The 14,136-nt window shown below is 23.9% G+C and overlaps 1 protein-coding gene across 2 annotated transcripts; it reads right to left on the bottom strand.

The window, feature by feature from the left end:
- Window positions 1–99: 99 nt before the first annotated feature.
- On the bottom strand, window positions 100–1,887 carry LOC145835781 (nuclear cap-binding protein subunit 3-like). Of its 2 annotated transcripts, XM_082943497.1 has the most exons (2): window positions 1,720–1,821; window positions 100–1,661 (listed from the first exon to the last, which is right to left on the bottom strand). In XM_082943497.1, exon 2 carries the CDS (start codon window positions 1,609–1,611, stop codon window positions 487–489), a length of 1,125 nt encoding a protein of 374 aa, XP_082799623.1. In that variant the 5' UTR covers window positions 1,612–1,661; window positions 1,720–1,821; the 3' UTR covers window positions 100–486. The 2 variants fall into 2 exon arrangements, with proteins under 2 accessions (XP_082799623.1, XP_082799622.1); XM_082943496.1 differs by having other exon boundaries at window positions 100–1,887.
- Between the last annotated feature and the right edge of the window lie 12,249 nt (window positions 1,888–14,136).

Raw genomic sequence — 14,136 nt, 5'->3', positions numbered from 1 at the left:
CAAAAAAAATTCACTTCTTCTAGAATAATTACATATATCTAATAAATTTTTTATTTAATTATTGTTTAGTTTTAAAGTTTTTTTTTATATAAAGTTTGCATTTTGTTTGACACAATCATAATTTCATTTTCTAAAATTTAAATTGATGATTTATAAGAATCTTTTATCTTAAAATATATTTAAAACAACTCAAAAACTACACTTCTAATATTCAAAGAAAATAACTAATTTGCAGTTATACATTATTAAAAGAATAGGTTAAATACAAGAAAAAATTATAGTAATTTATTAAATAATTACTAGAAATACAATTTTCAGTTACAAATACTAAAGTTAAATAACAATAAACATTTTAACAGAAATATAAAACAATACTTAAGTAAAGTTAGAAACAAAATTATCTAAAAAGCTATCATAAACTTGTTTATTAAAAAGACATTAATAAAAAAAGTGTTATTCTAAACTTAAAATGCAAGGATAGGCTCTTCACTTTTTAGTTTTAAGCCAATTACGTAAGTCAACAGATTTACCAGAGCTTGATCTTAAATGGCCAGGGTTGGGTCCTATTTTGTTGGTTTTACTTTTATTTAATCTACTCTTCATAGAAATTTTTTGAAGTCTTTCTTCTTTGTCTGCTATCATAGTGTTGTAAGAAAACCCATCATCATCACTATATTCTGAATATGAATCTTCAGATTCAGACTCATTGCTAAATTCTTCAGGAAGAATTTCATTTTGGATTTCAACTTTTTCTGTTCTCTTATACTTTAAAGCTCCTTCTAAATTACTAGCAGACAAACTCATTAATTCTTCATCAGCCATTTGTTCCTCTGTTTTCTCCCGCTGATATTTAAATGCTCCTATTTTTCTTTGACGTTTAGCTTCCCTCATTCTACTTGTTTCCACATTTAAATCTTCTAATTCTATATTAGTTCTTTTCATTTGGTATTTTCTTCTATAAGAGTTTGAGAGAATTCCTTTAGCCCCTCCATAGTGTGGGTTTCCATGTTTGCGATAAAACTGACTTCTTTTATTAGAACCAATATTTTTCTTATCTTTTAAACAAGCAAATCTAAGTTTGAAACCAGTTACGTTTTCTATAGTGAACGATTCAACACAATTAAGCAAAGGGTTCAAAGTAGCTTTTGAAGCAACTTCTTTTTCATTTATTAAGTTGTTTTTACTTTTTTGGTTTTCTAATGATTTAATATCTTCTTTATCTATAGATGTTGATGTGTCCATGAGGTCAATATCATCCAATTCATTTAAATTCTTATTTTTATTTTCAATAGTGTCATCTTCTTCAGATTGTGGTACAGTAACTTGTAAAAGAACACTAACAGCTTTATCTTTATTATTCCAAACAACAACACATGAATCATCATTTATCCATTCAATTTTTTTAGGTAAAAAATCATCAAAAAGCATAAAAACTTGTTTGGTAGTTAAAGAGCTAACACCATGGACATAAAGTGCATCAGTCCTTATATACTCTGGATCAGAAACATCTAAGCATTCATTTCCTTTTAAAACATTCTCTAGTAGACTTTGGAGTCTTTTACTGTCAACTTCTACTTGGTTATCTTTTTGAACTGCAAGTTTAAACCTCATAGCTCTATTATTTTTAACTTTCTTTTCTTCTTCAAAAGTCAGCCCAAGTTCTGTTAATTTATTGTATTTTTCATTTTCATATGTGCAGACACTGTTGATGAAACTTACTTTTACTTGATTTTCATCTTCAGCTTCATCAACTACCTCTTGATCATAGTTAAAATCAGCAACTTTTTCATCATTGTCTTTATCTTCAACCTGAATAGTCATGTTTGGTAAAACAACATTGGCAGAAGAAAGTTCAACAACATCCATTTCTGACATTTTCTAATTAATTTAAATTCTGTAATCAAACAACTTTAGTACTCCAGTTAAATAATAACTAATAATTTGAATACACCATACATTAATCTTTTTGTGTAATAACTAGTTATAGAATAAATAGTAATTTAAATTAGAATAATAACAAATTATACAGTATTCTTCCTTTATTACACTGACATATAATTCTGTGTGTTAAAAGATTAACACACTTTAACTGAGCTCTGTAAAAAAATAAATACTGATAGGAAAGATTAGAAGCTAAAGTAGGTTGGAATGGGTCTAAATTGTACAAAGACAAAATTGCACAAGAACAAAATTGCACGAGTGCACAAAAATGCACAAAGTCAAATTTGCACAAGGGCACAAAATTGCAAGAAGACAATTCTGCACCAAGGGTCAATTTTGCACAAGAGTAAAATAAAATTAGAAAAAAAATGAAGATAATTTAATTAAAAAAAACAAAAAACAGTTACTGACCGAGGGTGTAAGGATTAGGGGTAACAGTGATAGTAAAAATATAAAAAATATCTAATAAAAAATACAATAAAAATTAAAAAAAAAATTAATTAAAAAAGAAAAAAAGCTACCTACCGAGGGTAAAGGTTAGGGTAACAGTGATAAAAAAAATAATAATACTAATAATTAAAAATCAAAAAAAAATAATATTATAAACAAAACTAACAAAAATAAATAACTTACTGACCAAGGGTAAGGGTTAGGTTAGGGGTAACAGTGATAGTAAAAAATAACTAAATTAAAAAAAAAGATATTTAGATTAAAAAAAAGTTTTTGTTTAATGTCCACTTGCAAAAATGTTTCCATGCAAAATTGTCTGCTTGTGCAAAATTGTCTTTTTGCAAAAGTGACCCTTTTGTGCAAAAGTATCTTTTTACAATTTAGTGCATTTGTGCAATTTTGTACCCTTGTGCAAATTTGACAGCTACCCAAAGAAGGAATATACACGTGTTTACTAAAAATAAAATAATTGCTATAGAAACTGTTTTTTTGTTTATTTATAATTAAATTTTAATTTTTTAATTTTTTTTAAACTCCTTCCGACGGAACTTTCTAAATATATCAAGGAACATTTCCTGAAAATTTGAGGTAGTTATCTCAAAAAACGTAGGAGAAGGTAGACTTTTAGTGAAATAGTCTATTTTTGCTCTTTTAGTTTGCGGCTCCCATAAGGAACCTATTGTTGCCTCCGACTTTGACCGGCTATATTTCAAAAATTATTTTGAATTTTTTAAATCTGTAAAAAGCATTTTGTAGCTTAGCAAAAACTATATAAAATAAGATAAAAAACCAAAAATGGGTGTTTACCTCCCCTATGCCCTTAATGGTTAATTATAGGTAAAATACTTAGTGGTAAATTTGACTGTTTTAAAACTATATAATATTTGTAACTATTAAGTCTAAACTAAACTAAAATACAAAATAAAATAACAAAATAATGAACAATAATATAAACTAATGAAGGAAGTACTAATTTTAAATATTTACTAGTTAATTTATCTACTTAACTTTCCTTACAGTATTTATTTTTTTACAGAGCTCAGTTTAAGTGTGTTAATCCTTTAACACCCAGAAACATCTGTTAGTGTAATAAAAAAAGGATACTGTATAATTTGTTATTATTATACAGGGTTGCCACTCGTTTTTTTTTTTATTATCAAGGTTTTCCAAATTTCTTCCAGGTTTTTAAAAGTACACATTTTTTGGGTCTATTTTTAGTTTTAAGTTAATTTCTATATAAGAAACTATGTTAAATAGTATAAAAACTTTAAAAACATACTATAAAGTTACTCTAAATGTGTTTTTTTACAAAAAAATTTTTTGATGATGACATAAAAATTTTATTTATATGATAGATTTTTTGCGTCAAATTGAAATTTTACTACTGAAAAACGAAAAACTCCAGGTTTTTCCAGGTTTTTTGATCAAAATTCCAGGTTTTTCCAGGGTTTTTTCAAAATTTCTCAAATTCCAGGTTTTTTCAGGTTATTTTTGCCTAAATTGTCCAATTCCAGGTTTTTTCAGGTTTCCAGGTAAAGTGGCAACCTTGTATTATATATTCCAGTGAACTTGTTTTGTAAACAAACGCTTAAATTTATATTTTTGAATAAATAATTTAATTTACACAAATAAAAATCATAAACTGTAAAAAATACATATACTAGTAATTATTGATACTTACCAGTAAAATATTTTTTATATATTGTCCTTTAAAATTTAAATCTACAAAAGTTACATATTTTTTTGTAACAGGGTTGCCACTCTTTTTTTCAAATTTTTTCCAGGTTTTTAAAAGTGAACATTTTTGGGTCTAATTTTAGTTTAAAGCTAAGTTAAACATTGAAAAGATACTGTAAAGCTACTTTAAATACGTTTTTTTATAAAAAAAAAGATTTTGATGATGACATATTTTTTTTTATATAATAGATTTTTTAGTTAAATGGAAATTTTACTACTGAACATTTAAAAATTGTTAAAATTCCAGGTTTTTCCAGGTTTTTTTGTCTAAATTGTCAAATTCTAGGATTTTCCAGGTTTCCAGGTAAAGCTTTCTCCAAGTTTTCAAAATTTTTTCCAGGTTTTTGAAAGTACTTGTTTTTGGGTCTATTTTTAGTTTAAAATTAAATTTAGAGTAAAAAATTGAGTTCACTACAAAATAATGTACATTATTGAACAATATTTACAGGAACTTTTCGTGATTTTTACATTGATAATATATATATATATTTACTACCAGGTCCAAATTTCCAGAAGGTACTTTTTAAAAAGTAAAGACATGCATCATTTAGTGTAATATTTGCCAAGTATTTGAAATTTTTTCAAATTTAATTTATCATATATAAATTAAGTATATACCAAAAGAAAACATCATCTTGTTCTAGAAGGTCTGAAGTTTCAGAAAACAATTTTTGTTTTTATTTACAGAAATTTTTAATTATCTTACATTGAGTCATAATAGTAGTAAACTTTTTTCTATATATGATATCCTAAAAACACTAGTATTGGAGAATTCTCATACAAAGAGTCAAAGTTGGTCTTAAAAAATGGTATGGGCCTCTTTCCCAATGTCTATAGTTTTGCAATTCTGTCTTCAATTATTAAAATTTTGTAAATAAGTCACAAAAAAAGTCTTTTTTTGCCTCAAAAACCTAGTTTTAGCTAAATCTCCTAAAAAGAGTGGAAAATTGTTTTTAAAAACAATATGGGTGTTTTCCCCAAGGTCTGCCATTTTGCAATTCAATCTTTGATTTTTATTATTTTGTTCAAAAATGACTTCACAAAAAAAAGTCATTGTTCTCCTCAAAAAACCTTGTTTTGGCTAAACCTCCTATAAAAAGGTAAAATTGGTTATTTCAAATAATATATACTGTCTTCTTCAAAGTTTTTGTTTTTGAAATTTAATTTTTGATTTTCAATTTTTTTTTTATTCGTAGAAAAAAATTGCTTTTAAAATATTTCTTTACTGTATTTCTTCAAGAGGATTACCAGATTGAAAAAAATTAAGAATCTTTATCAATTATTATAATTTAGAAAATCAGTTTCTAATTGTTTTAAAAACGTTTCAAAACAAAGTTAACTTTCATCTAAAAAGGTTTTCTAAATTTCTTCCAGGTCTTTAAAGTACTTGTTTTTGGGTCTATTTTTAGTTTAAACTTAAGTTTAAGGTAATAAAACTGTGTTAAATAGTATAAAAACATTGAAAAGATACTATTAAGCTACTTCAAATGTGTTTTTATTGAGGAAAAAAAATTATCTGTTTGGTAGATTTTTGTGTCAAACTAAAATTTTTTACTTAATATTTAAAAATTGTTTTAAATTCCAGGTTTTTTCAAAATTTCTCAAACTCCAGGTTTTTTTGCCTAAATTGTCAAATTTCAGGTTATTTCAGGTTTCCAGGTAAAGTGGTAACCCTGTTTATTGTTTAATTGTTATTATGGTAATTTCCTAGGAAGATGTTGCACCTATTAACAAGAAGTTAGCAGTGTATATAAAAGTATACATATACGTATTACATAATTTTTTAAAGCAATTTACTTGCAAACTTTAAAGTACTTAGATCTTAGTAAATTTTTAGATCTTAAAAATAAATATAAAGTACATAAACGTTTGCAAGAAAATTGCAAAAACCAAAATTCATTCTATTAGCCTGCGCAAATCAGTTGTATGAGTTGTTTTTCTTTTAAGTGTTTTTATTATTATTAAAAATCTTTAAATCGTTACAAATACATATAAGCAACAACTTTAGACTCTGAAGAAGCCATAAGTAAATTTTCAGACCTTAAAAATAAATATAAAGTACTTTAAAGTTTGCAAGAAAATTGCTTTAAAAAATTATGTAATACATATATGTATACTTTTATATACACTGCTAACTTCTTGTTAATGTTGCACCTATATCACTTTCAATTTTACACTTTGATAAGATATTTATACTTTCAATTATACTTTTTGATAAGACAAGTAAAGTATATCGAAATTAGATGAAAGGTCAGCAAAAGTTAAACTAATGTTTTCAATCTTGTTAATTAATACAGTTTGTTTTAATTAAAATGTGAACAGGTTTGCCTTATTTTAACTAGTGAATTAGTTAATTTCAGAATAATATTTGTATATTAGTTTAGATACAGTGCTTAATAATGATTATGTTAACAAGTGTGCCTAGGTAACTTTTTAGGTTATAACTATAATTGATTTCTGTGTAGATAGTATTTTTTTAGGAATACTTTTTTTAATAAAAATGTGTACAGGTTGAAAGGGTGGCTTGGCGTTTAGCCACCAGATCTTTCGCTCTACTGAACACAAAAGATAGCTTTTTTTAAGAGAGTATTCAACGTTTAAAAAAAGCTTACAGTTATCTAATATCAAACTTCATTATCGTAAATAGTTTAATAGCGATGAAACCAATGCGAGTTGGATAAATTAAATTTAAATATCAGTTTTAAACGGGCATATCTTCAAGTGTTTTTTTACTGTATTCTTACACTATACTTTATCTAACTTTCATTATTTGTACAAACTAGTTATGTTGTTTTTTAGGTTAAAATATCTAAACAAGTATTATTTTGTTTTAAAATTACATGTAAAAATCAAACTTACCTATTCAAAAAATATTTTATTTAAAAAAATATTAAGATAAAATGACTGTTGTTTAATAAAATAATTATTTAAAAGTTTTAAACAAAAACTTTCTAAATTTCTGTACATTTAAGGTAAGATAAAACTACACGACTTTAAAATATCTTTAATAAAAGCATAAGTTAAGCTTTTAAGTATTGTTTTTAAAATATTAATTTATTAATAGTTTTATTTTAAATATAAATTAATAAAAAGAAGCATTTACTATAATAATAAGTTTTATAATGAAATAAATTTAGACTTTAAGATATTAAAATGATTGAAACTGGTAAACTAATATACTGTTTCTCTTAAAACAAAAAAGAATTTGTTAAAACGTAATAAAACAAATTTATAGATTAAAAATTGATCAGTTTTAACTAAAAAATAACATTTATGTCTAAAACAAAAAATATTTTTAAACGTAACAACTAGAACTCATTTTTAGTAGTTATAAAAAATAATTTTAAAAGTTTCAATTAAATGTTTTCAATAACTAGTCTTTCAGTTAAAATAAACACAAAAATTGTTTAAATTTCCTTAGTAGAACACTTTTGTACATATTTAACATTAGAAATTGGTCGAGACATGGCTTTATAGGCAAATTAAATAGAGAATATGAAAATAAATGTACTTTTCAGGTTTAATAGACACAAAAACAAAGTTATAGTATCCAAAACTCTAAAACATTGTTTTAATACATAAATTAGACAGGCAGTTTTAATCTAAAGTTAACAGTTCAAAAAAAAAAAATAAATATACTTTTTAGAAACAAAAAACAAAAAAGCGCTTATTAAACCTCTTATGTAGAGGTTTTTAGAACAAAAAAAAAAGTTTAAGCAGGTAAAGAATATAAACTAACAATAAATAAACTTTCTAATAGAAACAAAAACACAATTAAAGCGTCTTTAAAGCTAGTTTAAACAAATTTTAATGAAAAAAAAAATCAATTACTGTACTTAACAAAGAAAATAACTTTCCATAAAGATTTCTACCTACAATCCTTATTGACAACATATATTACAATTTAGATAGTTTAATAATCCGTTCGGCAATTAAACTTAGTAACATTTAGTATAGGTAATTTAATTTATATGACAATATACAATTTAAAATGGCTTGATAAGCAGTTATAAAAAAGATAATCTTACAAAGTACATACTTTTTGGTAAAAACAAATACAAAAAAACCTTTAAAACGTCCTAGGTAGAAGTTTTTAAAACTTAAATTAAAAATAGTTAAAATATATAAGTTGAGCATGTTAAATAAAAAAAAATACAATAAATGAATTTTTAGGCTTAAAAAACCACAATAGAACATTTAACACGACTTCAAAGTTGTTGTAAACTATTTATTATAAAATAAATAAGTTTGTATTTTATGTTTGTTTTATGAATTCATTTTTTTTTTTTTTTTTTGTTATTTTAGCAAAATAGATATATAGTTAATTGTTTTATCATATATTTCTTGAACTTACATATAAGAATATAATTGCAGCGCAAACATTTGTGAAGAACTTCTAAAGTCATGAAACTTATAATAGCTTAGTATATAGTATAGCCAATAGTTGAGCGGTTGAGGCGCAAGGCTTCTAAACATCAAAATCTAACTTGCTCAGGCTGAAAACCAACCATATCCATATATAGTTTCATTATTAACTGGTGATCATGAGAATTTTGTTTATTTATAATTTATTTAAAGTACAAAAGAAAGAGGGTTTGTAAATAAAAAATTTCTGAATTTTAAAAATACTAGGTACTAAATGAAAACCTAAGTGTTAACTATAAGTCAGATGGAATGAACACAAAAAATTTGAAACTTTGACAGAATAGAGTTCATATAAAACCATTTAATTAATTACTGTCAATAATTTAAGTTTTTTGTAATAAAAAACTTTTATGGTAATAAACTTAAGCTTTAAAAATGGTATATATATTGATTAAATTTCTTTTATAAATAATGATAATATAAATATTTTTTTTAATATAAAAAGGGTTTCTTAATTTTATTGTCGACTTTTTTGGTTCGGAATTCTTTACTTTTCGTTGTATTTTAGTAAAATGTTGAATTTTTTTAATTAGCTACTATTAGAATTATGATTTTTTTCTATAAGTTTTTTTTTAAGTGTTATTATTAAAAAAATTATTTAATGTTTTAGTTTAATTATGTATATTATAAGTTTAACTTTAATTAGACATAGTTTTACAATATAGATTTTAATAATCAATTTAATATAGTTCTGCCACTTATGGTTAGTTAAATAAAAATGTTATTTTCCGAAAAAAAAAGTTATAGTTTGTAACTAAATGTTCTTAAAAAGTTGACTAGTTGTATAAAATATTGAATAAGTATTTACTTATTTAGTTTTATTTATTTCTAAACTATTTTTTTTTTTACTTTAAAATTAAAATAATAAGTACAATTTTTTGAATTTTTATGAAACAATTGTAAGTTTTTTAAGGCAAAAATTTTTTGTGACGTCATTTTTGAACAATATACGTCAAAAAGAATCAAAAACTGAATTGCACAAAATACAGACTTTGGGGAAGACGCCAAAACTATTTTTAAAACCATTTTTGACTCGTTGTAGAAGAATTCTCCAAAACAAGTTTTTTAAAGGCAAAAAATTACTTTTTTGTGACGTTATCTTGGAACAAAATACATCATAAATTAAAAATAAATACTTAATTGCAAAACTGCAGACTTTGAGGAAGACGCCCATACCATTATTAAAGACCATTTTTGTCACTTTATAGGAGAATTCCCAAAACAATATTTCATCGAATATTACACCACGTTTAAGCATAGATTCCAAATGTAGCTTAAACGCGGAAAACTTGTTTTAAAATCAGCTTTTATTTTCACAATAGCTTATAGCTTAGCATAAGCCTACTTAATCCGAAATTTGAAATTATAGCATAACGGCTTAAAGGGGAATCCCATAAAATCCCCTTTATATAAAACATTTTCAAAGATAATTTATCAAAGTTTATAAGTTGTAGTACCAATGCTTGTAAGGCTTAATTAAAATAATAAATCAAACTGTGACAATTTAAATTTTATAAAAGCTTCTAAAGAGACACAACCCTTTAAATAAATTTAAATACATATAAAATAATAATTCTCATACTCAAAACTTTTATGAAAAAAAAAATCATCAGTACTAAAAAGTCATTTTTTAAGTATGTTTCAAAATTTACTTTACCTATATATAATTACTATTTTTTTAATGTAGAAATTAAAACTATATATTTAAAAAGCTGTGATTTCAAACTTAATTTTAATATCATTTAACGAAAATAAGACGCCCTGTAAAGTATTTTGTATTAAGCTTATTAAGTTGTTTATGAAACTTTGCCAAATCCTTAAACTTTACTTAAAATACAAACTTACAAAATATCTAATTTAAAGTTAAAAAGCAAAATAGAGGGTGGAGTAAGTCTGAAGTTTTTCTACTATGAAAATTATAATTTCATAGAAATAATACAATTAAGTGATTAAAGTCTTAAAATACTTGAAGATTATAATTAAACAGATTTCTTTTTAGTTTAGATTTGTACTCTAATATATATATTTTTATGTTTTAATGTATTTTGAAATGACTTTAATAAGTTTCAAATTTTATGATTTCATTTCAAGTAATCTAGTTTATAACCAAGACATTACTATATTAAAATTTATACACAAGTTTGTCAATTCAAAAAAAAAAAAAAAAATTAAATATATTGTATTATATAAAAAATGACTTTTTTGACTTAAGTTTTGCACATTCTTGCTGGTCACTTACTCTTAACAGAAATAAAACAACAGATTGAACCTTAATAAAGTATGAAAATAGAATTTATTTTAACAACCTATCTGCAAAGTTTTATTTAATAATATCTTGGATTTTTAAAGTCTAGCACTGTTTGTATAGTAGCCACATACACAGTAGTTTACAAATGTGCATAATTGTATTAACCAGTAAAGTTATAAAATTGTTAAACCTGTGTTAGCAAATTAGTCCAATTTTAAAAGTTTTTTAAGCTTACTCTTACTTCAACTATCTTAAAAGACTCTCCTTTTGTAACAATTTAAATTTTACAAAATAAAGTAGATTTATTGTTTATAGGGTGCTTTACATTTTTTAGTTTTACTATATTTCAAATAGTGATTTCCTTCTTATTTTTACAATAAATGTATGGAGTTTGATTTGTTTTTGCAATCTATGTTTTTTATATCTCTACTGTGATAAAGCTTTAGTTTTTATTAGTTTATGTAAAATTTTATAGAATTTTTTTCATAAGTAAGTAATCTGGTTCATATAAATCTAGTACGTGAAAAAATGCATAAATTGGTTACAAAACATAAACTCAGTACTAGTGGTTTTTCTTTATATTTAAAAACCTTGTACCCTGTACCAAAATGCATCCAAATAGTTTACTTCGAAATTATTTAAACTATTATCATTTGTTCCTTTAAGTTTTAAGAAAGTTATTTATTACAGGAATGTACACTTATAATATTAAATTACAAGCTTTTAGTTTATAAATTGTATTATAAAACTGTAAAATAACATTTTCATTAAGAACACTAACACTAAGTGTCAGTTATTGATCAATTTAAATTTAAAAAAAATATAAATTTTAGTGTTCTATGCTTAAAAACTATGTTTGAAAAAAAGTTAATCTATAAATAATAACAAAAGTTTCATTTTATTCACAATTGATATTAATATTTGAACAATCTTTTACTGCAAAAAGGTTAAACATGTTAAAGTTACTGATAACTGTTTTTAATTATTGAAAGTATAAACATTATATTAATTTACATATATTAAACGGGGTCACTTTTCAATAACTATTCAGAAACAATCGTATAGTTTACTCTTTTTTAGTTTAAAGTGTTTATTAGTTTTATTTTAAGACTGAAATTACAAAGACAACTATAATTGTGAGAAAACTAACGAATGATTTTTTAGATTAGACCGTTTATTATAATTAAAAACTTTACTATTTTTTTTACATATTCAGATTAATTTATTGAAAAAATTCACTTAATCTAAAATAATTATGTTTTAAAACTAATTTTTAGCTTGAGTTAATTATTTTAAAATTGAAAAGAGTTACATTTGAGCAGAATTTTTTTGGTTAAAAACGCAAACTTAACCAGCAGTGCGAACACAAAAATTGCAAAATTAAGTGAGTGTGCTTGTTCAAGAAATGCGAACCGAACCCAGACTTTTATATTTGGAAATCATAAGTACCTTAATGAACACAAATATATTTTTTACAATTAATATTTTTAATAACCTAATTACTATATCTGCTTCGTTGCAGAATATCTTTTAGTATTTTTATGAACAAGTTTACTTTCAAAAACTTAAAGTATGTCAGTAAAGCACTATACTATAACTCTTAAACAGTAAGCCAATAACTTATTGATAGTCATAATAGAGTCTAACTTAGCTCTTGAGCGACACTCGATGATTAAAAATTGTATATGTAAATTTTCCCATAAAACTAATAGGAGGGCAATCGATAGCTGAAATCATTCTGGCAACTATGCGTGTAAGATATCGATAAGGTAAGCATTTTAAGAAGTACGCACTAAATTTTTATTTACTACCAGGTACAAAACAATTCATCCACATTTATCTATGATAACTAATTTGTTTTAAGGAAATTTATTAAAAACTTATTAACTATAACTATTTACAGATCACGGAAAAAAACAAAGTTTTTAAAGCAAAGACAAAATATTGTAATATTTTGTGACATCCCAACTTCGATTGACATTTTATTTACATGCAAAAATTCATCTTGACATAAAAAAAAATAATATGATCTTTTATATTTACTTAAAACTAAACTTATAAAATAAAAATTAAAAATTTTGGTAATTTATAATATTATTAAACATAAATATTTCTTTTAAAAGAATATAATTAAAAAAAAGGAAAAAAAAAGATCAAATCTTTGTTAAAACTAGTCTGTACTTCTTTTAAAATTTCAATTTAGTAGTTTTTATGTCTACAAGTAGATGCAAGCACAGTATTTGTGCTTAATAAAACATTAAAACTGACTAGCTTGTTTTATTGATTCTATAAATAGATTCACGCACAATGTTTATGCTTAATAAAACAGTAAAACTTTGATTAAGTTGTTTTGTTATTTACAAATATATACACGCACAACATTTATTCTCAATCAAGCAGTAAAACTTTGATTAAGTTGTTTTGTTATTTACAAACTTATGTACGTACAACATTTATGCTTAATAAAGCAGTAAAACTATGACTGAGTAGTGAGTTGTTTTAATTTGTCTAGAAATAGATGAACTCAAAGTTTTTATGCTTAATAAAAAAGTAGACTATGACTAAGTTGTTTAAATTTTTTTAGAGAAAGATGCACGCACAGTATTTGTGCTTAATAAAACAGTAGACTATGACTAAGTTATTATTATTATTATTATATTGTTTATTGTGCAATGTTGGACTCAGGCATCAAAACCTGAGCCACTTAAACAGGACACACAAAAAGAGAAAAAGAAAATAAACTTATATTCAAAACTTTAAGATAAATTATACATATATATATATACAAACATAATTTAAATGGAAACACAAAGTTGAACACAATATGATAAACAAATGAACTAAATTGAAAATTCAGTTCAAAAAAATTCAAATTTATATATTACTTAGTACACACAGTAAAGAAGTTTGTCTAAAATCATGGCTTATAAAACAATATTCATAACTACAAAATATATAAGTAAACTAATAGTTTGTAGGGGGGAGGCGTAGGGAAACGAATATTTTTCCATTTGTTACAGTGGAAAATTAGTTAATTTTACTGGTATTTATCGTATTTAAGTCAAATCTTTTTAGCTTTAAACGAAATTGTTCTACCCTCTCACAAGATACTATATCCTGAGGTAGTCTGTTCCACATAGCTTTTGCTCTGTGAAAAAATGCGCCTTGCCACTGACTGTTTTGAAAATCATGTTTACATTTTATTTTCAAATTATTTCCTCTTAGTTGATATTTATTTTGGGAAAAATTAAAAAACTGGTTAAAAAAACTTTTATATTTGCCATTGATAATTTTGTAAAGAATTAATAAATCAAATTCCCATCTTCTATATTCCA

The sequence above is a fragment of the Thalia democratica genome, chromosome 5 (assembly GCF_965202585.1).
Source record: "Thalia democratica chromosome 5, ktThaDemo2.hap1.1, whole genome shotgun sequence".
NCBI classification, from domain to species: domain Eukaryota; kingdom Metazoa; phylum Chordata; class Thaliacea; order Salpida; family Salpidae; genus Thalia; species Thalia democratica.
This window is presented reverse-complemented; position numbering and strand designations above follow the sequence as displayed.